The following is a 27,619-nucleotide window of genomic DNA, read 5'->3' as shown; positions in this document are numbered from 1 at the left end:
ACATAGTACAGTAGTCCCAATCCCTTATTTAGACTTTTTTTTTATCACATTGCACATACCTACGGAAGAAGGGGGAGACAAAACGAAGACGAAACAAAAAAGACAACAATGGGTGTGTAGGCGCTACATGAGCTGCGCTGGTGAGATGCAGTGAACTCCCCCGACCAAGGGTCTCGGGATCGGCGTACACAGCAAGCACCATGGGAGAGGGGGGGGGGGGGCGAGAGGAATGGCGGAGAGAGAGAGAGAGAGAGAGAGAGAGAGAGAGAGAGAGAGAGAGAGAGAGAGAGAGAGAGAGAGAGAGAGAGAGAGAGAGAGAGAGAGAGAGAGAGAGAGAGAGAGAGAGAGAGAGAGAGAGAGAGAGAGAGAGAGAGAGAGAGAGAGAGAGAGGGAGGGAGGGAGGGAGGGAGGGAGGGAGGGAGGGAGGGAGGGAGGGACGTCAGGCGAAATAGCACGTCATCGTACATTTGAGATCAGCGGGAAGAAGATGACGACGTCCACTAATTTAGTATCTGTGCACACGAATCTGCTGTGTGTGTGACTCTGTGTGTCAGCTATGATATCATCTTCTGTGGTTCCATGCCTAGCATGTACGTCTGAACCATCCTGCAAAGTTTGAATGACGTAGGTTGAGCGATCGCTCCGCGAAATATACTTTTTGAAATTCTCTTCATAGTATATCTTCCACCATTGAAATTTCGAATTTCTTCAAAAAAAGTGCTGAGAGGGGTGGCTTGCAACCTCGATATGGCTTGTTCCAGGCATGCTTTGGAGCCATCTTCTGTTGAAGTAGTGGCGGGGATCTGCCCTGCAACTGCTACAACAAAAAATGATTTGATCTGAGAAAGGGTGAGACCGCGAATCTCGGTTGAATATTGAGTATTTCAAGCCTTTTCACGACGAAGATGGAGTTCTTTTTGGAGATGGACGTCGCGGCAAAGGACATGGTGTCCGACGTCTGGCGTCTGGTGAAGCCAGGGATCATTTGTCCAGTCAGGTCGGCAGCCTAACCGTCGGTAAGCTTGTGTTTGGATCCCGTTCTGCTCGATGTGGTAGATCACAAACAATTTGATATCGCACAAATTGATCTCAGCATCGTGCGTACGGTATTTTATATTCAGAAAATCCCAAAGTGTCTCTGTGTGGCCGTCCTATGCCACGAGAAACTCCAATCAGGCTCCTATGTCCTCTGCCTTCATGATTGAATGTCCACTTCGTTTGAACAACGAACACAACAATCGAGGACGGCTTTGCAATGAAAAATACAGATACTGGAGCTGAAAAAAAGAAGAAAAAAACGTGCTCAGGATGAGACTCGAGTACACGCATACTCTCCCAGCAGGTGAAACGCAAATTTTTGTGAAAAATGCGTGACGCCGACTGACCAGTAATTTCGCCTGACGGGGAGGGAGGGAGGGAGGGAGGGAGGGAGGGAGGGAGGGAGGGAGGGAGGGAGGGAGGGAGGGAGGGAGGGAGGGAGGGAGAGAGAGAGAGAGAGAGAGAGAGAGAGAGAGAGAGAGAGAGAGAGAGAGAGAGAGAGAGAGAGAGAGAGAGAGAGAGAGAGAGAGAGAGAGAGAGACAGAGGGAGAGACAGACAGAGGGAGAGAGAGAGTGCACAAGAAAGAAGAGAGAGAGAGAGAAAGAGAGAGATGGGTAAGTGAGGGAAAGAGAGTGAAAGAGGTGGAGAGATATAAGTATAGAGAGAGAAAGAGTTCAGCGGCATATCGTCGCTATGACTATAATGCTACTTTGAGAAGAGGGTCAACATAATGATTTGCGTCCACTGATGGCAGGCCAGTGTGATAGATGTGCATGGCTAGCACCAGTCATGAGCAGAGCACCAGTCACTCTGTTGCAGGTGACGGTATGCAGCAATCTTGAATCTCTGCAGGTGTTTCCGGGCTGGCTGCTTGTCCAGAATTGCCTGTGGCAGTCTATTCCACACTGGCACGATGCAGTATGGGAAAGAGCGCAGAAGGTAATCAGGAGCTCGTGGCGAGAGATTCAGCTCAAGCTGGTGGGGATGGTGCTGTGCTTGGGCTGCTCGAGTGCGGCGATGACGTGGCGGTATAGCCGGCGGGGGACACATGGCTGCAACTTGAGGCAGACCATGGCCACACATCAGTTTGTACAGTAGGCAGAGAGCAGAGACCTTTCGCCGAACAAGGAGGCTGGGAAGAATCGTACCAGGGCCAATGACCTTTAGGGCGCGGAGCTGGACAGCATCCAGCATGGCCAGGTGTGAGGGGGCTGATCCCATCCACGCAAGGGGGGCATATTCCAGCATTGGCCGGACGAATCCTTTGTAAGCAATCACCCTGCCCGCGTGGCTGAGGAGGGGTGCTGCCTTCCGCAGGAGGCCCAGCCGCTGCTTAGCACGTGATGCCTACATTGGCTACCCCTCATGGTAGAGCTTTCATCAGTTGAGTTTCAGCGGCGGCGGACACGCTACGATCGCTACGGAATTAACCGTACCGCTCTTTGCCCCCGGTACCCCGTGAATCAATAAAATGCCCCATATTTCGGGCTTTAAATTTTCAAATTCTTCAGCAGAGACCCCCGGCGCCGCCTCGAGTTTACGTCAGATGGCTGACCGTACGTACCACCCTGACATACCTTCCGACGCCCCTTAGCTTGCTGCGGAGAAGGACTCGATTGGATTGCGCAAACCGTGGAGATATTTGCCAACACCAAGCCAAGGACGTTGGGTGGCTCAGACAAAGGAATGATCGGCCATAAGATGTTTCGGTTTGCTCCTTCTTTTTCCTGTTTATGTCCTTATGGTCGGTTTTTCGGGCCTGTTAGTAGAAGTACGTAGTACTGCTGAGCCACAGAAGTAAAATAAATTCAATACAAAATCCAATGTTAATGTACGGTATTTTCCAGAAGTATAAGCCGCACTTTAAACACTCGAAATTCACCTCCAAAAAGGTCAGCGAGGCGTACGCTATGATGGTCCAATGAACCGTGGTACTTCCTCCGTTAACAAAAACTTCGTGATGGATTTTGATGGATATGAAAACGCTTAGAACAGGTCAAGAACAGTTTGTATCGCCTGCAAATTACTGGACGACGGTGATTCAGCCTATGTACAGCGCTTTTACAAGAGAAACTGTTGGCGGAATGAGCAGAGAGTTCAGTTTGCGTCGCTTTCGCTCGATTCATTTTTGACCTGCGTCGCTGTCGTCATCTGCTGCACGCGAATCGTCATCTGCTAGCTGTACGCGAGTCGTCATCTCTCTCGAGTCGTTGTGCAGCTCGTTTCAGCCTTGCCTAGGCTGCTTTGATCACACTCCGCTTGATGTCGCCGCCGTTCAAGTAAGTTTGCTTTCAAGCTGCGTGATCCGCCGCGATGGCGATTACTCGTTTCCACCAGGGACTCGTGAAAAATATTTTACAACACCCTGGTTTCATCTTCGCTCTCCAGAACTCCGCGAAACGAGGAGTAAAGGCACAGCTAAACTGATTCCAATTTCTCTAATGGATACCAGCACCGAACGGCAGCGGCTAGCAAGTCCAATCGACTTTCTTTAGCCACGAGACGCGCATCTGACTGCAGACTTCTGAAAGAATGCATGGTCATCAGCATTCGAATCTGGGCTTTGCGCAGGTTGAACAAGAACTAACGTGTTACTTCAGTTCAGAGTTATTTTCATTGAGCCGTGCGATCGGAGCAGCTCCTTGTTCACTCGCTCATTGTGTGGGCTCGCTGCTCCGTTTTATCGCTCTCTATCACTCTCCAACGTACTCAGTGCCAAAGTGGTAGAGAGGCCAAGCAGCGCAATATCCCCTCGGAGAAGTGGCATTTCAGTTTCGCTCGCCATGACTGTCATCACCTATGTTTCCCCAGCGCAACCATCGATTCCGCTCGGCTCGTTGTGAAAGGTCGCTTTCCTTGCATCGTACCTCTGTCATGGCATGCCAGGGGAGGCCAAGAAAGTGATTGTGACTCATTTCACGGCAGTTTGTGCCGAAATCAGCCCCTCAAAATTCCATCACGAAGTTTTTGTTAACGGAGGAAGTACACAGGGCAGATATCTGTAGTGTGTGCCAAAAATCTGGTTGCGGCGTCGTCTTATACTCCAGTGCAGCTTACACTCCGGAAAATACAGTAAGCTTAGCTGCTTCAAGTCAATATGCAGGGGTATAGCAGGTACCCCTTTCGGCCGCGGTCACACATGCACTTTTTTTGGCGGAAAGTTTGGATTTCGCTACGCCAAAAAAATGCGAGCGGAACCTCCGCTTTCGCGGATCCGCTTTGGCGGAACCTGCATAGTGATGGCTTTGGAGTTTGGTGTGCTACCTCTGCACTGAGCTCTGGTGTTGTTTGGTTGCCGTTTAGTATTCAGTTTTCATATTGTTCTTCTTTGCCAATGAACTGTACGTTCTGGAGATCTCGCAAACAATACTGCATTGTTATGAGTGGATAGTTGGTGAGGGAATCCGAATCCTAACTCATTGGCCCCGATCGCGGACGATCTCCAATCTCCAAGCAATGCGTTCACCAGAGTGTGCCACACTAGGACTGCAACCAGGGAGTAGTAGAGTACTCTGCCACAGCGGAGCGTTGAGGAGCACAGTAGTACATGTATCTGTGACCGCTGCATCGTGTGTTCCGCGAAAGCGGCTGCGGTAGTTACGCTTTTCGCCTCCGCAAATGCGGTGCAAGCTTTTCATGTGTGACCGCGGCCCTAGGGGGATAGCAGGTCCCCCTTTAGGGGGTAGCAGGTCCATGAATGAGTTGTCATTGAGTGCAGATTGTCAAGTTTCATTTTCTTTTTCTTTGAAAATTTGTTCGTTTTTGTTTTGCTGTTTCTTTAGTTGTTGCATCAGGCCATGCAGTGATATCATGTTGTGTGATTGCCCGTGTACACTGTAAGAGGCTTGTTCAAAATCAGGTCCCCCTTTAGGGAGGGTTGCACGGCCATATGTATGTACATGTAGGATGGCTTGTGTGTGTCATTCATGGTCATTCTGTGCACACTGACACTAGGTCGAAATTTTAGAGGGGGTGGGGGGGGGGGGGTGTACAAGTGCCCCTGTGCCCAATGCGGGCTGCGTGCCTGCTATGCCTTAGCATGCAGCATGTCCACGGGCAACGCAGGTTTGTTGTTGTCAGCCACGCCAGTACGCTCACGCCTCAGCTATCTGGACACCGAAGTCCCGGCACTGCTCGCGACTTGAAAATGTCCGCCAGTAACTCTGAATTGCATACGTTTCAGATGAGGAACGGCCAGGGTTATGTCATTATGACGTCACTATGTCCACAAACATGACAAAAAGAGTAGTGATATTATTTCCACGGAAACTCGCCCGAAGGGTGCCCGGTAGACCGAAGTGCCCGCAACTTCGGGGTCCGAATATCCGAGGTGTGAGTGCTAAACGAGGTAGCGGTGCATAGAAATAAGAGAAAAGAAGAAAAGTGGGCGGTGAAGTGTTTGTGAAACTCCGGGGTGGGGAGGGGGGGGGGGGGAGGGCATAACCCTACAGAAGTCTTGCACTTACTATGCACATTCCAGCAGCTAATCGTCACGGCTCCATGCACAGACGGCGCTGCCAATGAGACCAGCAGAAACGCTAGCAGCAGTAGTGCCATTCTAGCCGGCGCGACCGTACACGTTCTTGACGCTGACGGTCTACTTCCGTGCCGTCCAGCCATCGCCCTAAACAAACACACGCACATACACATACACACACAGTCACACACATGCACATGTACACACACACACACACACACACACACACACACACACACACACACACACATACACACACACACCTCAGACCTCAGACATGCCCATCGCGGGAGCGATGATAGCGAACAGCTATGTTAGACATAGCAACTTGTGCTGGGATTACACCATTCAACAGCTTGCAAGGCTGATGAATTGACCGCCACTATTTTTAGCCTGGTATCCACCACACAGCTGTTTGAAGTGACTTTTTCTGGCCAGTGAATCCCTATTTTTGATTTTTTCAATTTTTTCTTTTTCTACACACACACCACACTACATACTCCGGCATACACTGGCTGTTGGTAACCACCCAGGAGAATGAAAGAAAAGTCAGGAAGAGTCTGAGAAAGAGAAGAAAGACGTGTGTGACCATAATCGTCGGGAATCGAACCCGCAACCTATCGATTGGAAATCACACACACACACACACACACACACACACACACACACACACACACACACAAGCACACACACACACACACACACACACAGGCTCCAGTCTTCCATCCGCCTTACATGTCACTAAGTAATTAATCACAAGGCCTACCGAACTGCGGTTGTTCATCTGGCCAGAGGCAGACTGGAGCGACTGCTTGTTGGTCTAGCCGGAGCCAAGTCGAACTGCAAGAAATGAATGAACCCAGGGCCAGGAGCTAGCTGGATTCTCTCTGCCTTGGCCAAGCGGGAAATTTGTAAAATAAATCGTACAACTCCGCGGATATAAGTTCCAGCCGCAGTACTAATCGAATAGGTGACTTTCAATGCGTGGTGTGCAGTGCTTAGTTATGAAGTCCCAGCTAACGCCGGACGACTAGCGATACCACCAAGCTTTCTCCTAAGCCTTATCCTAAGGACAGCATTCCAATTCTTACTGGTCTTCTTTGGCGTTTGGCTCGCGTCGCTCCTCGCCAAGTGGGTCGAGAGAACTAGAGGTGAGAGAGCGTGGCGAGGAATGCTGTAGCGCGTACAGCAGATCTGGCGTTCTCCCTGCGAGCCCAACTGGAAACTCTGACACGATGTGCAGCGGCACGAGGAACGCGCTTGTTGGCGCGCCGGTGTTCTGTACCGGTTGCTGCAACCAACGGCCAGTGCACTAGCGTCCGTGTTCAGCCAGCTAGCAGCTGACTTAGAATGATGTATCACTCCAACACCGACGTGCTCCACGGCCACGCGGTCAGTTGGCTGATGAAGACGAGGACGTTAGTTGCAGACACGCCCGACCGCGACTGGGCGCGGGACCAATACACATGTATTAATTTTATCTACTTGGCATGCAAGAAGAAGGCGACTACAAGCGGAAAATCACACTCAGTTGCCCTGCACCAAATATGCGCTCGATCAGGAAAGCTGTTGCTCAGCCTCGGGACTCGAGGAAGTTAGTTTAGAGAGAAGGTTAGACGGAAACAGAAAAGCGAGCTGTTGCCAGAAGTGGAGCGATTTCGCTGAAAATGATGATTGGGTTGCAGGCTGCTGACAGTTTTCAAACGAACTAAGTGATTAGTTACTGGAACCATGGGGCATGTGTGTGCAAGTCGTCCAGGCTGTACTCCCCTGTAGATCTACTGTAGTCTGTAGTCTGTAGTACGGACGCCGATCCTATCTGCCCGATCTGGCCCACTCAGCCGCTGTTCGATGCACGATGACAAACTAGGACCTCCCCGTCCCATGCCCATCTGAGTAGGCCGTCCAGAGGACCAGAACTGTCGCCTACTAGTACTATAGTATCACTCGCACTCACGTCACTTACTACCGAGTTCAGACTGCCAGTGTCAAAAACGCTAGCGCACGTGTATCAAGATTTGGGCAGTGTCTGGCTGGACAAACATGTCCACACTGACCAGAGCGCGATCATATGGGGCGAGGCAGGGTCTGCTACAGACTCGGTAGATCGATCTATTGTGTCTAGTACAATGTAATAGACTCTAGGAGGCCTATTATTTTTGTGTAGCGATTTATTTCCTTTACCCGGCCCGTACTGTACAGCTGGTGGTCACGGCTCGAACCCGATCGGGTCCAAATCGTGACCTCTCGTCGGCGCGTCTCCCATCCAGTAGATCTACGGCCTAGAACTCTTTTTTCAACTGTCTTATTGATGCAGACAGCCAGACTGTTTCGGCCAATGAGGCCTCATCAGTGCAACTCCGAGGATGGAACTGTCAGCCATGGCTACGAGAACCACAGACATTAGGACAGCTTGATGTACTAGCGCTGAGAGTGCTCAAACTGCTAGAAGCAGCGGGCAAAGCATAAAGCTAACCGGCGCAAGTGCAAACTGTCTTATTCACAAATCTGCTACACCATGTACATGTTGGTCTTTTCCTACTAGCACGAGTAGTACAATCTTGCAGAAGCAGTAAATTGTAAAGGCCATTCCGAGAAGCGGTTCAGGGGAACTGTTACATTTTATTATTGTAGTTTACCGTTGACTTGGACCAGTATGACAAGTGCTGTACTTATGCACTTCGTGTTGGATGTGAGACATGAGGGAGGTGCCTTACGGAGGTGTGAACTCGCCTCTCACATGTACTATTATTGACTATTGAGGTATGCAGCAGCACCGGAACACGTACAATAGACCCCAGGCTAAATATAGCTACCTGAAGTATGCACGTGGCAGGTGCATAACGAAGCGACAGAGACATGCAGAACACGTGTAGATCTACAAAAATAATAATAATAATTCGCGGGATTCGCGTTGGCATCGCTTGAATGTTCAGAAACACACAAACTAGCCTTCGCTACAATAGCCTTTCTAATTACAGTGAAACCTCGTTAAAAAGAACACTGATAAAACAAACTTTCGCTCTAAGACAAACTAGTATTCATAACTCTATTGGATAAATCACTGTGTAAGATATGGATAAGAAGAACTCCCGTTATTGCGAACAAATCCCGTCGGTCCCTTGATGTTCGTCCTAAAGAGGTTTGAGTGTATTATCTAATTACAATGTATAACTTGCCCTGTGGTCTGATGAGTGGGTTTGAACACGAAACTCGGAGTAAGGAGAAAGCGTTTGGTCTCTGTGTTGTTCTGCCTTGTGCAGACACTTTGTCTAACTTGACGTGCCATGTATTTACATGTACATGTACAGTCGTGTAAATACAGAATCGACACAACTACAGACACACAGAATCGAGTCCTGCTGATTGTACACATTTCAGCCTCGTTCGCTAGCTATAAACACGTGTGTGTGTTTTGGCTCTGTCCAGCTCGTGCAGTCGTGGTATCGAACTCGTGTGCAAGGATTTAGCAACAGGCAATGTAGTTTGTGCGGCCCGCTCCGCACCACTGGTGGTTGACCACATTCACTACTCTTACAGCACCCACCTTGTACGTGATGGATACCGGAAGGACATTATCCTTGGGATTCTCTCTCAAGAACATACATGACTGTACAATCATGTACCGGCACCTGTAACCACCAGACTCTGAGTAACAACACTAATTTCAGCCGCGTTCCATTGCTAAACCACCTGTCCTCGTGACATTACAGACTATACAGTATTATCGAGCACGTTCGCAAGGATTTAGCAACATACGTCATGTACATGTATGTTGTAGCTTCGGCAGACTACACAGTACACAGTACACGACCATGTACACAACCTCTGGATATTACTGGTACTAGTAGTACACTATTATAACCCAATGATTAGTTCAAAACTTGTATTAGATAAACCTTGTTATAATAGTTCACGCATATTGTTAGATTGACAGCATGAAACAGGGACCGGGGCTCTGCCAACCGCGGAAGGTTGTAGTAAGGTCACTGTTTCCGAACACAGCGCCCTCGGCCTCCACCTTGTTTCATGCTGTCAAACTAACATATTTATAGTAGTGTACATGGACATCATGATTGTACACGTACATGTATAATCAAGAGTATAGTACATGTACCTGTATGTAAAGTTAATTCCAAGACTGCAAGAGTACAAAAGCTCCAATTATCCTTGGTATAATCAAGAGTCCATAATAATAATGAACTCTTGGTATAGTACATGAATGCACTGTAGCTGGTTAAGTTAACCGGTTCGCCCTACCGGCACAGGAACAAGCATTATTTTTTAAGTAAGTCCCACAGCTACAGGTACCGGTATATCATGTATGATTACTAACCGATTAGGAGGTCTATTGATGCTATATGGACCGAGTAAAGGATCGAGGTCTCCGAGGTAATGTCTTCTATAATACATGTACATGTACATGTACTTCTGTTTACTTTCTGCTATCATACTTCAAAGTACTAGTACCGGTAGAAGTTGGTGGTAAGGCGGACATACACATGCTCTCGTTACTGTATTTACACATTACACATTACACACACAAAAAACGGTGCTGGCCGACCGTCGAAAATAGCGTGAACGGCAAAATGCTAACCATTGTATAATGTCATGTAACATGACTGGCTATTTAAGGTCTATACTCTATTGTAGTCTTCTAAGGAGTCAAATACAAACAGTCAACGCATGCATATTTGACTACTTAGGCGACGTATATCTGTTCACCAATGGTGAATCCGTTCTCATTTGAATCGTGGTTTAACCGTATTGTCCAGTGGTCTTGCCAGTATCGTCATCGACATGCATGAGCATCCGCCAACGTACTTCACAGCTGAGACTTTCAGCTCGTGCTTGTCTTGGTTGCGCTCACCTTCCCCTCCTCATGGTATTTCTATAACTTAAAACCTTCCAAGTTGGAAGGCTGTTGGAGTACGCATCCAAGATGTGCTAGAGCTCTTAGCCAATTAGTTGTAGAAAGTCAGTACCGTCGTTCAGTGTCGTGCAATATTATCGCATGAGCTGATTGTTTAGTAGCTGGTGGTGTTAGTGGACATTATAGCGTAACTTATAGTTTCATCGTTTTATTGCACATTGTCTCCACAGTTTTACATTACATGAATACAGTGTACACAAAATGTCGATCCAGCTTGTATTACTGGTTGAGGTTAATAATAATAATAAGTAGCAAATAACGAGAAAAAAGTTTATAGTTTCTTGGTTCTTTTTTCTTTCCTATAAATTCTATTTTTTTGTAAGATGTTATCTGACCAATTTTTTACTAAAAGGTACACAACCTACTCGTCAGAAGGGGAAAACACAACAGAATACACAATAAAAAGACAGCAGGGAGAGTAGGGGCTGAAAAGTAAGCCTGTGCTGGTGTGGCAAGCCCACAACACCGACCTATGGTCTCGGCGTTAACGTGGGCTTGCGCGCCATAGCCTAAAAGAAGAGGGTGCATTAGTGCGATAAAAGACAATAGAAGGTGAGGTTAAATGGTTGAGAAGAGAGAGAGAGAGAGAGAGAGAGAGAGAGAGAGAGAATGCGCTTTGTAGGTTTTCAGCAACTGGCGCACCCCTGTAGAAAGCCACGTTTGTCGTTTTCGTCGTTTTCGCGCTCCTTCTCCTGTGTACAACTTTGCTTTTGTACCGGGTCATCGTACATAGCATCAGCACCAGCATTGTTTTTGAATTTCCCGGTCTTTTCCAGCGCATGGCACGCGCTTTGGTACGACAACGTCACGTGCTGGTCGCGTGAAAACGTCATCTATGCAGACCGAAAAGTGTAGTGTGGTTGCGTACCGACTTGCACTGAGATATGCATGAAAATGTGTACTGTGATTTTTACGTAGTGTGGTTGCGGCCTTAAGTAGTTGGAAGCGCCTGGAGGGAGAACATTTTCCAGTTGGTAGGGATGGGAAGCAGACTGTTGGCATTGTCTCCGGGTTACAGATGCGACATGGTGTACAAGGGGGGACCATGGATCTCAGCAGAGGAGGACCTGGCTGGCCCAGCAGCTTGTAGATGAGTCAGCGTCGCCACTGGTCGGGTCTCGAGGCTCTGTAGCAAGATGTTGGGTCCCAGGATATGGAGGGTCCACCTCTGCACTCTGTTAAGGTGTTCAAGGTTGGTGGGAGCAGCTCCCATTCACACAAGGGGAGCGTACTCGAGCATGCGCCGGACGAAGCTGTGATACACGGCCAGTATGCCACGGCAGTCCAGAACGCGAGCAGCTCTACGTAGGAGGCCAAGACGTGAGTTTGCCCTGGCAGCAACTGACCGGAGATGTGTGGAAAAGGATAGCTTGGAGTCAACCATAACTCCGAGGAGTTTCAGGTGTGGCTGCTGTGGGATGACCTCCCCTCCGAAGTTTATTCAGTATTGTGGGGATAGGCCAAGGCTGTCGATGGCAGGACATTCGTAGGAGATGCGACCTGGATGGTTCAAATTGAAAATGCCACTTTGTTCCCCATGCATGTAACGCATTGACGGAAGCTTGGAGACTGTCAGCTTGGTGTATGGCATCGTCGCGTGTTTTGACGCAGGCATACAGCGTGGTGCCGTCTGCAAATGTTCCCATTTCAGACCCTGGAGCCAGGCAGCTATCAGCATCATTTACAACTACTTGGAACAGGGACGGTCCAAGGATGCTGCCTTGTGGCACACCTGCAGAGATCGGATAGCGATCGGAGCTCTTGCCGCCAATGACCACTTCCAGCAAACGGCCTGTTAGGTAGTCTCTAAGCCAGTCCAGGAGGGCGCCCTTCACACCGATGTTCTGCAACTTGTGCAGTACACCTGCGTGGGAAACTTTGTCAAAAGCCCCGGCGAGGTCGGCAGCAAGCACATCCACAGATCCACCAAGGCCAGATGTGACCGACCACTTGTGGGGTAGTCCCGTAAGTAGATCGGATAGACCTAGACCTCGGCGAAAGCCAAATTGCCTGGTGACAGGAGGCTTTGTCCCTCCAGAAAGTTCATTCACTGGCGGCTGATGATGGATTCCATTACTTTGGAACATATAGAGAGCAGCGAGACTGGTCGTTAATTCTTTTCAGCGGATTTGGAGGACTTTTGTATACTGGAACTACTCGGGCAACCTTCCATGCCTGTGGTTGGTGGCCAGTATTGAAAGACAGGGATAAGAGGCTTGCTAGGGGCCCTGCAAGCTCAGTCGCGCATTCCTTGAGTACCCTAGCTGGGATATTGTCCGGTCCAGTGGCTTTGGATGAGTCACGGCGAGTCTTGCCAGATGTCGTCTTACTGTGTCAGACCCGAAATGGATCCTTGTGACTGCTGGAGTTTCACTGTTGCCAGAGGCAGCATGCAGGCTGTCCACTGAGATGTCGGAGGCAAGACTGCATTTCTTGGAAAGAAAGAGCCAAAGCAGTTTGCCTTTGCCAGGTTGGTTGCGCATTCCTGCCCATGCGCATCAATCAGGGTTGGGATATCAGAGGAGCGCTTAACATCAGCGACTGATTTCATCACCGACCAACACTGTTTGTCACGCAGATTGCCCACACAGAGCTTAGCCTGGACACACCGTTCCCAAGCTAGGCGGGCCCTGTCCATCACAGTTGAGGCATGGTTGACTCATTGCAAAAATGTCTGCTTCAGAGGCTCAGAAGATGGAAATCTCCTCCAGCGCCACCAGGCCTGTTTCTTGAGAACTACTACTGTAACATCCAGACATTCTGGGTTCCACCACGGAGGGTCAGAGGGTGTTGTAGTGTATTGCTTGCACGGGATAAATCGGTCCTATCCTATTGGTACCTAATGTTCTGCAAGGATGTTAGGAAATGAACTTCCCTGTAACAAGACGGCAACGTCTGTAGGGCCTTCCCTATCAAAATAATAAATCCTACTACTACTACTACTACTACTACTACTACTACTACTACTACTACTACTACTACTACTACTACTACTACTACTACTACTACTACTACTACTACTACTACTACTACTACTACTACTACTACTACTACTACTACGGTTCTTTTTCCCGCAGTTCTATCTGCAACATATTCAGTTACCTTCCGTGACTTCTTTCACTTGTGATTTTTCTCCTCGCTACCCATTACATGTATTATTAAATCTGTCATGTCGCTCACATGTATAAAAGAAGGCGCCATCGCCTGTTTGTGTTGCGACTTTATACAAAATTCAACAACAAATTCAGCAACTATGCAGCACATTTGACCACTAACCTGTACTCGTCCAATGTAGGTCTCAGGGAGATGAGCACGGCCGGCCAAATACTACGAAAGCAATAAGTACAGGCATGTACACTTATGTACAATGTAGCAAGAAAGTTGTGAACGGAGATTGATGTACAATGTATCAAGAAAGTTGTGAACGGAGATTGATGAACACTGTACATGTAACTTCATTTTGCGAGACCTGTGGCAATACGCCCAGTGGGAAGGCAGATTCTGCCTGTGCTTCTGGTGAAGTAAAATAAGTATATAAACAACACATCGTAGATCTACGGAGGGCATTATGGCTGATTTATGCCCTAGTGCGTAGCCCGAGGTCGTGCACCGTAGTCCAAAGGCCGCAATTGCGCAACCCGCGGGCTACGGTGCACGACCGAGGGCTACGCACTAGGGCATTCAATCAGCCATATATTTTTTATATGCACGACGCACCATGCATGTGTTTATTATAGTTCATACATGCCACGTGCCTAGTCTAGTAGTTGTAGTCATAAAAGGGCATCTGTACATCAGTTCAAAGTCCAACATTCTTGTACCAAGAGTTCCCACCTACCATCCAAAAATGGTACTCTTCAAAGACCCTTTAGCGCGATTACACCAACAACCACATGGTAGCAAGAGTACATAACCCCAGGGTTATGTACTCTTGATGGTAGATCTACGGCCACAGCAGACTTTTATTCAATCACCAGATCACTGCAATTACTTGTAATCATTTACAAGTAGTAGTGATATTGATAGTAAGGACGTTTTAGCAACGCGAAAGTTCGAAAGAAAATTCGAGTCTGGGAATGAGTACAGAAACAAAGGTCGAAACTTCGAAAACTTGGACGCGAAGTAAGTTGCAGTGATTAGGGAGGTTCCGGAGTACGATTTTTCGTGCCAAAATCCGTGGAGGCTCTACGGATTTTTTATACGTCGTTTTCGAGCAGTGAAAAGTTCCGGGGTACGGAACTTATGTGTTTGCCGTCATTGCCTAGGTTACGATCGCAAACACGTCACATTAATAGTACATTCCCGCGCTATGCTTTTATTTTGAAAATTTGTACCGAAATCAAAACTTCCCGCGAAAAATCGATGTTTCTCGCACCAAATTTGTACGCGAAAAATCTTTCTGCACCCGATGACGCAAAATCTCCATACGAAGCATGGTTCGTATGAAAGCCAGTCCACACGGATTCTCGTGCCGAAAAATCGTATGGAGCACGCCTGGAAAAAATCCGTAGCGCCCATACGGATTTTGGCACGGAAAATCGTACCCCGGAACCTCTCTATTTGCGAAAGTAACTTTCTCTTTTCTCAGTACGCATTTCACTACAGGGAGTAGTAATTTTACAGCCCCCTGCTTGAGACTGAGCTGCATATACGGTACGGTACTATAGTATAAAATTCAAATAGCTTCGAGAAAAAGTCGTTTCGCATGCGAAAGGCTGAAAGCGGGATTCACAGAAGCTTTTTTGTGATGCGACACGCGATGCGACAGGCGCGAAACCGGGAAAACCCCAAATCGCAGCCATGTCGCGGCCCACGCAACTGCCGCAACTGGGCCATCGCAGAAGTTGAGCTTGGCTCAACTTTTGCGATGCGATGCGATGCGACAAGCGATTTGGTGTACGATTTTGACCTTTTCTACAGCAAAGTTGTACAAAGGTGCAAGAGTTGCCTATAAATTTTTACAAGTTGTGTCAAACCGCGCGAATATCATGGTGACGTACCCAAATCAGCAAAACTTTGTCGCATCGCTGACTTCTTCTGTGAATGGTATTTCGCGAGTTCGCATCGCACGCATCCATCGCAGATCGCGTCGCATCGCGTATCGCATCGCAAAAAAGCTTCTGTGAATCCCGCTTAAAGGGACAAGCCCAACTTTTTTTGCGGATTTTCTGTCATAAAAAATAAACGTCACAGGCTAGCTCTTCGTAGGTGTCCGCGTCCCAGCGGTCCGGGCAAGCGACCGCACCTCAGTGGGACACTTGGCCGTGGCTTTTGTACTGCAATCTGCAAGAGCCTTTCCAGGGGTACTGTAGTACACACCTGGCCTGGGTACCGGGTATGGACGAATCCCTGGTGTTGATCCTTTTTTGTTCCTTTCCTTTTTATTTGTTTTTTGCTGAGAAAGAAACGTTGCTGTTTCTGTTCCCGCCAGCGCCTTTGCTCTACAGTCAGTTTCAAAAAGATTAGCAATCCTGGTGATCGCCCGGGGAGTTTGCCGTCTTACCGTATGAGCGCTCGAGCGCTGCCTGGAAAAACTCACTGTGAACTCGAAGAAATATTCCGCGCGAAAGCATGAAAAATGACAACTCACTCAGGTCGATGTCGGTACAGTCGTCAGTCGTCTGGTTCACAACAAACGAGTTCTTCCTCGTATCAAGAGTAGATAAACAGGTTCTGTACTCTTGCTCGTATCGATTATGGAGTCAGAGAGGCCATGTCGAAAGTGTAGTAAATGCCAAGGCTGACGAGCGGCATGGGTCCCAATATGTTTTGTGACCAAATAGTTTCTTTGAGCTGCGATGCAATTTACTCTCACCATATGACTTCGACAACATTTTGAGAAAAGCAGACGCCTGTGGAAGCTGATAGAAGACGGCGTTGACTTCTAAATTCAAATATATTGGCGATCTTGAAATACTAAAATAATTCTCAAAAAGAAATCGATCGATCGATGTGCCGGTGTATTCAACACGTAGCTACAGCGCAATGACTTCCGTATTCACTCACACCGTTTCAGTGTTGTGGGTGTGTTCACATGGCGTGAGCCAGTCAAGTGTCAGTTAATTCGGGAGGATGCGGGAGCTCCAACAACAACAATCGTGAACAACAACATGACAAGTCTGCTTGATCACCAAAAAACAATGAAAAAAAGTGTGAGTTGAAGATAGGTTGGGATTTGAACTCACAACTTCATGGTCAGCAGACAGCATCCATAACCACAAGGCCAGAAAGGAAAAGATAAATCGTGGGTTTTGATAGAAAAATCGATACTGGCTTCCAGGGCAAATTGCAAACCATGGGAAAAGGCCGGAAACCTGGCCGAAATTCTAACTCCTTAACGGCTGGTCCAATTGTTCCGAAACCTTCACAGAACAATTTGCCGTGCCCTAACCAGCCCTTTTATGTACTTCGTTGTCCAATTTTCCCTTATCTTCATACTTTTTAAGACCAAAACCTGATTGCTAATCTTTTTGAAACAGACTATAGTAAAACATTGCTGGCTGATAAATGGTCATTGCTCGTGATGCCAAAGGTGAAGGGAAGCTGGGTTTCTTGCCATTTGCAACTCCCTGTCTCTGAAAATGTAGCTTATAGCTCCGAGTATGTTAGTTTTTCGACGTGCCAGACCTATTGGTATGAGCTGCAGAGATGAGGAGCAACGAAGGCGTTGGATTAATGCGTTGGATTGATGCCAATAATGGTGTTTATGGCCGGACAACGCCAGCGGTTTTCACTTGTCAGGAGGACAGTCAAGTTGGAGCAGGCAGATGACAGATTATTAATTTTGGCGCATTTTTTTGCAGAGTGGGTGGCTTGCCGAAGAGAATCATCTCAGTACCTCATGGTTACTAGTATCTGACAAATGCCTCTTATTGCTAGTCTGCATTAGAGCATAGCAGAATTGGTCATGTCACAAGTACTAGTAGTGTCAAGACTTGATGTGCTACGATTGTACTCAGATCATGTGGCAACTTCACGGTAATTCGTCCTGCCACTTTACGCTCTCCCGGAATTCCCTGCAGAAGTCACGTGCCTGTGCAGGGGACAACGTGTTTGCATTGCTTACTGATGCAAGCGGATGGAGTGCAGAGCAGATAAGAAGACATAATCTGGCTATTCAAATAGCTTCGGCTGCTATTAATTGGCTGGACTCCTGGAAACGTGGGCAAGAATCTAAACCAGTCCACGGAAACGATGTGACGCCACACAGGAAGCTAAATGGCAAACCAATCAAGTTATTTGGTAATGAAACCTTTCACCAATGTTGTCCGGTTTCATGCCTAGTGTCACTCACACAAGACCAATGGATGCCACATGTACCTAAAAGATACGCTGTTGATCAACCACAACTCCAATACCACTGAGCAGCGTCTTCTATACAGATCCAATTAGATATTGAAGTATATGAGTCGAAGTTGCTGGTATAGTCTCTCCTAATGACCGCGTATTTGGCATAATTTTCTCTATACTGCACTCTAGAGCTACTTACCTTTTCCGACATTGAACTCAGGCAGTGACCACTCGCCCACAGAATGAGCCAATTGACACAGACACCAAGTACCATGTGCATTCGTCGCAAGAGAGACACGCAAGTTTGCAAGTGCAGTGGATGTACACCCACTGATTTTCTCTTATGCCAACGATATCAGACATGACCTGAGTGAAACTAGCACCGCATTACTGCCCAATTCCGTAATTATAATTATTGCGATGCCTTGTGAAAGGATTCTCAATGCACACCTGGTCTACGCCACACGGAATACATCGGATGATAATGACCAAGACAGCTGCCTATGTCTCTCTCTTTCCCTCTCTCTCTCTCTCTCTCTCTCTCTCTCTCTCTCTCTCTCTCTCTCTCTCTCTCTCTCTCTCTCTCCCCCCCCCTCTCTCTCTCTCTCTCTCTCTCTCTCTATCTATCTATCTTCATCTATATCTATCTATCTATCCAATCTGGGGACAGAACTGTTTCGTCCTTTGTGGACTCATTAGCACAGCACAGAGAAATGAGGCCGAACCTGATTGCAATGAAAAATAAATTCCAAAGCCATATTTAAACCAGGGCCGAATATACTGTGCCAAAAATATCTCTCTATCTATCTCTATCTCTTTATCTCCTTGAGGGCACACTGGGTCCCCTGTTTTCGCAATTCTCCACCTATCAACTCCCTTCTGTGTTTGTGTGTGTGTGTGCGTGCACGGGTGCAGGGTATATGCGCACATATCTTTCCTTCTCTTCCTGTCTTTACCTGGTTTGTGAATCGGCTTTTTGATCGTATTTTTTCGGCTCACTGTTTTATGAGTTCACCTCATTATTGCACACAGGCAAGCAGTCAGGCAGCATTACAACAAATCAGCTTTGCTTCACTCCTGTACAGTAGTGTCTACTACACTCTGCTTTCGCCGCATTCGACAACTCTCAGCACTCTAGATCTGTGTGCATTATGCTGCTACCTACTTGTATTATACTACAGTAGATATTGGTTATAACGTGCCCTTCTGATTTTTCACATTTTATCACTATAACCGGTATATCACTACAAGCGATTTTCAACTGCGCGCGTCACACATACACATTATACACGTGTGGGTACTCGATCGTGCTAATGTAGCGTACTGATACGTGATGGATGCTACTGCACCTTCTCCAGTATAGAGTGAAGAACTTCTTGGCCCAAAGGCATCATCCAGGAAGCACCAGACCAGAATACCCTATGACAACATACATGTGGCTCCAAGTCGAGACATCAATGCCTCACACTTGTGTGTTGCTATCACTATAGACGATAATTTTTCTGCGCAAAGAGGTGTTTTGAATGGTGATTCTGTATCCTTATAGCCGATTTATCGCTATATACGATATATTGGTTATAATGATAATTTGACTGGCTTTTTCTGGTTTTACTTTTGATATTTTCATTTTGTATCAATATAGCCGGTTTATCACTATGTCCGATGACTTTATAACCGATATCCACTGTACTTCAGTATTAGAAATCCAACGAACGAAGTCTCTCGTATCTGTGTGTCTCCACATGTTTCTCTGTCTGTCTGTCTCTCTATTCTATTAATATATCTATCTGTCTGCCTCTCTCTCTCTCTGTGTCTATGTATCTCTGTCTGTGTCTTTGTTTTTCTGTATGCCTGTCTTTGTCATTCTCTAGCTGTCTGCCTATCTCGTTCTGTCCGTGTGCCTGTCCCTATCTGTCTGTCTGTCCATCTGTCTGTCTGTCTGTCTTCCTTTCTGTTTCTCTGTCTCCATCTGTCTGTCTCTGTTTTTCTGTCTGCTTCTCTTCTTCAGTCTTTCTCTGTGTGTCTCTCTTTGTCCCTCACTCGGTCACTTTTCTCTGTCTCTTTCTTTCTCAGTTTTCTCTCTCTGTTTCTGTGTGTGTGTGTGCGTGCGTGTGTCTCTCTCTCTCTCTTCTCTCTCTCTCCCCCCCCCCCTCTCTCTCTCTCTCTCTCTCTCTCTCTCTCTCTCTCTCTCTCTCTCTCTCTCTCTCTGTGTTTCTCTGAATCTTCGTCTCGGCCTTTCTGTCTGCCTATCTGTGTTTGTCTGTGTAACTCTCCAGCTGTCTCCCTGTCTTGGTCTGTCTCTGCTTGTCTCTCTATGTTTGTCTGTCTTCTTGGCCCTGTACTTATGTCGCTGTTTCTCCGTTTGCTTCTCTTCTGTCTCTCTCTCAGTCTCTGTGTATTCTTCCTTCTCGATCTGCCTCTCCCTTTCTCAGTTTTTTTTCTCACTGTCTCTCCCTAAGGACCCTCTGTCTCTGGCTCCCTGAGTCTTTGTGTCTGTCTCTCCTTTTGTCATTCATTATGTGCGTCCCTCTGTTTCTGTCTCGGTCTTTCTGGGTCTGATTGTCTGTCTCTGTCTGTGCTTTGTCTGTGCTTTGTCTCTTTCTCTCTGAGTCTGTGTCTCTGTCTGTCGCTCTTTATGCGCAGCATCCCTCCGTTTCTGTCTTTCTGTGTCTGTCTGTCTGTCTCTATCTCTCTACCAGCCGCTGTTCTACACATAATAGAGAGGTTCTGCAGAACGAAAATGTGTACGAACTTTCGCTCTACGTCACGAAGTGAGAAACTTCGCACGAACTTTCGCAACTTTGGACGCGAAACTTGCAGGGAACGCGAAATGAACTTTCGTAGGAAGTTTCGTGAGATTGGGTCATGTCGTACGTGCACTTGGCGCGTGCAAACTACGAAAATGTGCAGAACACAAAGTTCGTGCGAAACTTCGTACACATTTTCGCAAGGCCTGTCGCGAAACTTCGTTCGAATTTTCGTTGTGCAGAACCTCTCTATTGAAATTGTGTGGCACCGCGCACGTGGCTATGCGTGGGACATTCACACGCACACACACACATCCGTACGCTCGATCATACAAGTACATGTAGTAGTGAAGAATTCACCTCAGACACATTATTAAAACGTATCTCTCTTTCTCTCTCTCTCTGTCTCTCTCTCTATGCCTGCCACTGTGCTGCATATACAGTTAGTGAAATTGAATGGCACAGAACACGTACATGACTGTATATTTACGCACACATGGGGCATTCACGGATGCACCCACACACACCATGTATACGCCCGTCGCAAGAGAAGCACCAAATCTGCAAATGCACACCCACACACACACACACACACTTGTACCCTCGATCATACAAGTACACACACACACACACTCATACGCTCGATCATACAAGTACAATGTAGATTATGTAGTAGTGAAGAATTAACATCAGAGACATTAAAACGTCTCTCTCTCGCTCTCTCTCTCTATGCCTGCCACTGTGCTGCATAATATTATACAGATAGCGAAATTGGTGTGGCATATAACATATACATGACTGTATATTTACCCACGGGCCAAGCGTGGGACATTCACGGATGCACACACACACACACACCACACCACACACATGGCCTGCAGCAAATAACATTTCATAGCTACAAGACCTTCAAAGAAAGTCATGGTGTCAAGAAGATAGACACGTACAAGGATAATTGTAAAGTATAAATTATATTATACATGTACATGTAGCAGGGATATTCTCAGAGAGTCAAACTACCGGATGAAATGGCAAACGAAAGTCTCAACTTCAGAGAGTAGAGTGGGTGGGTGTGCAGACCAGCGAAGGTCATAACAAATTGATAATAACGTGTAACCAATGCCGGCAATGGATAATGTGTGAGCGACCAAAGAGGCGTACATAGCATTACCTGTACCACCATAAACACACCTTGACCTTGCCCATTGCGTAGCAATGATACCGCATTGTTATCTCTCCAGTCCACGACAGAATGACTGATGGCGTTTCAGGTCGCCGCTTCGACGGAACATGCGGCCGCAGGCGCAACCGTAGCCAGCAGCAGAGGGTGCCTTGTGTGGTCGATGGGCAATGGCACGCCACTCCGGATGGTTCTGGGCTGCATCGTACCATCCACATGTTGGTACCGGTGGCTCAACCGGCTCAAAGTCATGCATAACAACGTCCCTCCACCTCTTGCGTGGATCACGCGCGGGGCGCGGGGCAGGCAGTTCACCGAAGAGAACACACTTCGGCAACCGGTGATCTTCCCTCCGTGCCACGTGTCCAAGCCAGCGCAAACGTCATTCCCGTATGATGTGACCAATGTCCTCAGGCACTCCAAGGGCCTTTGCAAGGGCTGAGGACGTTGCGTGGGTCTCCCATTGCTGCCGTCGCGACACTCCAACGATAGATCTGACACATTGATGGTGGAAAAGGTTGAGGTGTCGTAGGTCCGGAGCCTTCGTTGTCCAGGTTGAGGCGCCGTACAGGAGGGTAGAGAGCACCACGGCAACATACACGCGACGACGACACTGCAAACTCAGTGACCGGTTCTCGGATACGGCTTGCTTCAATTGCAAGGAACTAAATACGGCAAGCAAATCGAGGGACATTAGGTGCAAACCTCGTTGTTCTAGTTGTCTAGACTGCACGGGGTCTTGAAAATACTGAGCCTCCACGTTGTATCTGTGTGGCATGTGGCATCCGTTGATCTCGTTTGAGTAGTAGTAGGCATGCACTGCATTATGTTTTGATGAAAGGTTCGATAGCTGATGAATGGGTTTAACATTTGGCTTCCTGTGTGGGTATTGCTTCTGTGGATTGGTTTGGAGCAATGTTCAGATAGTCCAGGCATCAGGCAAATTTATAATGGCGGTCCAAGCTAGTTGAATATCCGGTTCACTTTTTCTCATCTGGTCTACACTCCATCCGCTTGCATCCGTAAGCAATGCAAACGCATTGTCCCTTGCACAGGCACGTGACTCCTGCAGGCAATTTTGGGAGAGCGTAAAGTGGCAGGACGGATATTCCCGTGAAGTTACAACATGATCTGAGTATAATCGTAGGACATCAAGTCTTGACACTACTTGTGACATGATCAATTCTGCTATGCTCTAATGCAGACTAGCAATAAGAGGCATTTGTCAGATACTAGTAACCATGAGGTACTGAGACGATTCTCTTTAGCAAACCACCCACTCCGCTATAAATGCTCAAATAATCTGTCATCTGCCTGCTCCAACTTGACTGTCCTCTTGACAAGTGAAAATCGCTGGCGTTGTCTGGGCCATAAAACCATTATTGGCATTAGTCCAACGCCTCCCTTGCTCCTCATCTCTGCATCTCGTAACGATAGGTCTGGCACATCGAAATCTAAAACTAAAATACTTGGAGCTCTTATTTGTTCAAGCTATATTTTCAGAGCCAGGAAGTTGCAAATGGCAAGAAACCCAGCTTCTCTTCACCATTGGTATCACGAGCTATGATCATTATCAGTGAGCAACGTTACTAGAGGAAAGTCGCTGGAGTGAACAGAAAGCTTTCCAAGCAGCAACGTTTCTTTCTCAGCAAGAACAAATAAAAATGAAAGGAGCAACACCAAGGATTTGTCTATCCCGGTATAGGTACCCGGGTGTGTGTAGCCTCTGGCATGGCAAGGTTCTGCCACAGATTTCCAGTACAACGGCCACGGACAAGTGTCCCACTGAGAGAGAGATGCGGTCGCTCGTCCGGACCGCTCCGACGCGGACACCTGCGAAGAGCAGCCTGTGACGTTTATTTTTTTATGACAGAAAACTGAAAAAAAAGTTGGGCTTGTCCCTTTAGGGGGTGATTATATGGAGGTATATTATGTATCAGATTGCAACGACCAGGAGGCTCTTAGTAGTGGCTGCAAATGACCGATATCCGTCACTTGCGGCTCTGTATCAGAGACCTGTAGCTGGCCTGAAGAGTTGTAAAATTACTCCTTCGTAGCCGGGGGAGTCAGAGCGAGGGCGATTCACGGCTTGGTCAAAAAACTGTCGGCCTGGAACGTAAACGTGGATCTGCCGACACAGTTCACCTGGTTCACACGCCTGACCTGGCATGCTGCCTTGCGTGAAAGGAACATTTTTCCGAAAGCAAGCTTCTTCTCCAAAATTCGAAATTTCTTTCCAAAAATGCCGTCGTCCTTGACCTCCAAGCTGAATGTTGTTAGGATAGAAAATTAGCGAAGATGTAGCCGACCCATTCTGGCAAGCCGTGTGCCCTCTGGATATGCAGTTGTTCGCCATGGTCAACAATCTTCTTCTCCTTCGTTCGTACTTTCACTTTCCTGACCACGAATACAAGCGGTACCCATGCTCAGGTTAGTGTTTATTTGTCTGTCTATGCACATACATGTAATACAATGTACTGTTCGTGCTGCAGGCACTGGCCGACCATGGAAATAGAGGAAGCAGCCAGCTTTCTTTGAATTCTCATCCTTTCAACAAAAATAATAATGTACACACTGTCCTTGGCTCCTTTTTCCCACCGCCACCATGCATGCACTTCTTTTCGAATTCGTGTTTGCTTTGACAGTGGTTTCATGGGTGTCCTTCAGCCTTCCCTGGCATTCAAAATTCAGAATAGTTTCCACCCAGGTGCTAGTGCCTCTGTTCTGCTTAGCACATTGTAGTAAAATTATTTGCAACTGCCCACCACTGCACTCTTGGCTCACATTCACTACACCATAGCGAGGAAGTAACTAGTTTGTTCTTGGATAGATGTCTGGAGGGTGTAGAGCATCTATCCAAGAACGAACTTCCTCGCTATGGTGTGGTAAATGTGGGCCAAGAGCAGTGAGGAGAGGTGGACATTTTCAAATTATTTAGCCACATCCGATCCTTTCTCCGATAATTATGGACATGTTTTACTATACCGGTATATTGAATGGCCACTCATGCTTCTATTGAGAGGTAACACCATTCAGGAAACTGAGGAAAGCCAACCGGTGTTGCACAGGATTTGAGGTTGGGAAGAAAAGATGTTCCGATAAAAGAACTGCGAGTACATGGGAAACGTATTATGGAAAGGGCAGTCTGAGTCGAACTAGGATCTCCTGTTCCAGAGCGTGAATATGAATACCGTAAAGTCGCGGTTAAAAGCCGGGTTTGCATACAAGCACATCGCAGATAGAAGCCTGAAAATCAAACGGGTCGAATGCATATGAGCCCGTCGAGCGTAGAAGCCTTGCTCTATGCAAGCGCGGATCGGGTGGGTCAAGAGTGCATGCGCTATGTACGGTGCATAGTAAAACTGCTGCCATACCGGTAGTCAGTGGTAGATCTACGCGTGTCGCACGTAGAAGCCTGGCATACAAGACTGGCAAAAATATCAGTGGTGCATAATAAGCATGGTTTGCATTAAAACCTGATGGAGAAAGCGGCTTATGTGCTTATAAGCCCGGCTTTTATCCGCGACTTTACGGTACAGTAGAATGCCGATATTCCGAACAATCACTTATTCGAAATGCCAGTTTTCATATTGAGGAGCTAGAGTGTGTCTAGTTCCTGTGAAGAGAATGTGAGAACTGATGGAAACGTGAAGGAATGTGCAAGTCTTAGATGGATGTGTGACTGCTCCGTTATCCGAATTTTCCCCATCCGAACCCCCTGGAGAAAGCGTGCGCCCGAGGGGTGCGGATAATCTACACTCTGCTGTAACAGTTATGTACAATGCGTGCCGATGCACATTGGACAACGTTGCAAATGTAGAATTGTAGGTGGACTGTGGTTCACATTAGACGATCGGAGTACCCCCACCAAACGAAGAGAGCTCAACATCACAAGGTAGAGCTTGCATGTACAATCGAAAAAGAGTACATAATAATACCATTAGCTGATGTTGTTAGTGTGCGTTACGAAGTCTGAAGAAAATGTTGAACGATCTCGGCTGGGATGACGGCTTCACCTTAGCTCAGTGATTAGAGCATCGCTGGCCTCAAGCGAAGGTCCCTGGTTCGAATCCTGGTGGTGACAGTCAATTTTTTCTTCAGACCTTTCCCGTTTGTGTCTTTCCCTCTAACCAGTGAATATTACTGTTAGCTTCGTACTTTGAGTGATTATCACTTACAGTTACATATACAATGTACTTGATAATTTCTTAGCGCATGATAATCGGAGTCAGTACCACAATATTCCTCCCTCACTATATGAGTCTAGATACTTTGAATGTGGAACAGGGTCCAGGACAGGATCGTCTGCTCTATCCGAATTATGGCCTGGTTGCAATTTGTCTATTTACCAGCAGGTACATCGCACCAGGGAGTCATAGCACCTACACTGTAGGGAGACTACACAATACTTTATAGAATTTTGGTTCAGGATTTGGAGGTTCTCCGTGATCTGTGCAACCCGCGATCACGGCCTTGACCTACTGACCCTGAGAACGGCTCAGGTTAGCAATACCATGTACGAGCGTGTATAGATCTGCCCAATGGTGCCCCAAGGGTGGCTGAAACAGGAACCCCTGGGTCGAACCCCATGTCATTTAGCTTTACAGTCGCCTGTGCCGTCTACCTAGATGCTACAACTCCCTGCGTTGCACCCAGTAAATGCAGCACATCAAGTATACAGCCATGTAGTGTTGGATGTCACCTGTTCTGATCGTGTGATATCACAAACAATCTTCTACGGTCCATTCATTTTTAACCTGGCACGTTAGGGGCCGTCCATAATTATCTATCTTTAACAGATTGAGTATCTTTGAAACGAGAAAAAAAATCGTTCATGGGCGGGTGGGTCAAGAAGGGTTTCGTAATGAAAAATATTGATAGCTGAAACACTAGTCCATTCCAGCTATTTTTCGTTGAGGGGTGAGTAGGTGGGGGTGGGGGACGGTCACAAGTTACTCATAACTAAACTTTTCATTTCGTGAAAATTATCGATAATGCCGGGTCCATAATTGTCGATCTTTTACACGAAGAGAAAAAGTTTCGTTTGTGGGTGGGTCAAGGGGAGTTTCGTTTCGAAAAAATATTGATATTACAGACATCAATCGGGGGGGGGGGGGGGGTGGAGGAGGGTCCTTCTTTCATTTCGTGAAAATTATGGATAATGCTGGATAGCTCCTTTAGTCTATGCAATAAAATAGTTGTTTTCTTCACACAGTACCGTAAAGTTTAAACAATATCCGGCCATGTTTGTACCGAACATTTTTTCGAAAGGTAATTTCTCAAATGTTGCCTTGAGTACGTTCTCAGCAACATAGCGGGCCAGTTTCAAATAATTGGACTGCAAACTTGCATCGCTGGTTGTTGCAGCTCCATCACAGGTCGTATCACGGGAAATTGAGTCCAGCTTCACTTCTAGGTTGGGTGACACGTAATGGGCATCACTTCCTGCATGCTGGTGCATGTGACTCAAGAGCTCTGGCTGGCAAGCAGTTTTAGACTGCAGGTGCAATACAAGATTTTTCTGCGATGTGCTATGCATTGTGCATTGCATTTCTCGAGAGACACTTCACGCTATGTGAAAAAAAGAATTTCGCTCCATGTGGTATTGTGCATCATGCAGTGCAACTTTACCACAAAACTGGACTCAAAGCACCTTATAGCTAGCTGTGGTTCACAGCAAAGATTTTCCTATTTGCGACTCTTGGTTTAATGGGTGCAGTAGCATGCATGTGCCTGGTGATATTGTTGCAATGGATCATAGTGAGGGCGTAGCAGTACTTGTGCACTGATAGTTGGTAATGGCATGAGTACATTACCAAGAGTGGGCAACTCGATGATCCCTCTGCCCACGGCAGAAAGTTTCATCACTTCGGTTTTTGTGGGCCATTGGGCTCATTAATACCATCATGCGTAGCCAGAGATCAAAACTTGTACATCACAGCTACGGTAGTTG

At 47.2% G+C, this 27,619-nt stretch overlaps 1 protein-coding gene across 1 annotated transcript in view; it reads right to left on the bottom strand.

The window, feature by feature from the left end:
- LOC135829900 (uncharacterized) overlaps positions 1-13,858 on the bottom strand; it is a 79,998-nt gene extending 66,140 nt beyond the window's left edge. The window contains exons 1-2 of the mRNA XM_065342281.1: positions 13,726-13,858; positions 5,506-5,663 (exon numbers count right to left, since the gene is read on the bottom strand). Coding sequence (XP_065198353.1) covers positions 5,506-5,659 — 154 coding nt within the window. The 5' untranslated portion in view covers positions 5,660-5,663; positions 13,726-13,858. The remainder of the gene's footprint in view (positions 1-5,505; positions 5,664-13,725) is intronic.
- Positions 13,859-27,619: the final 13,761 nt, after the last annotated feature.

This window comes from Sycon ciliatum, chromosome 13, assembly GCF_964019385.1.
Source record: "Sycon ciliatum chromosome 13, ocSycCili1.1, whole genome shotgun sequence".
NCBI classification, from domain to species: domain Eukaryota; kingdom Metazoa; phylum Porifera; class Calcarea; order Leucosolenida; family Sycettidae; genus Sycon; species Sycon ciliatum.
This window is presented reverse-complemented; position numbering and strand designations above follow the sequence as displayed.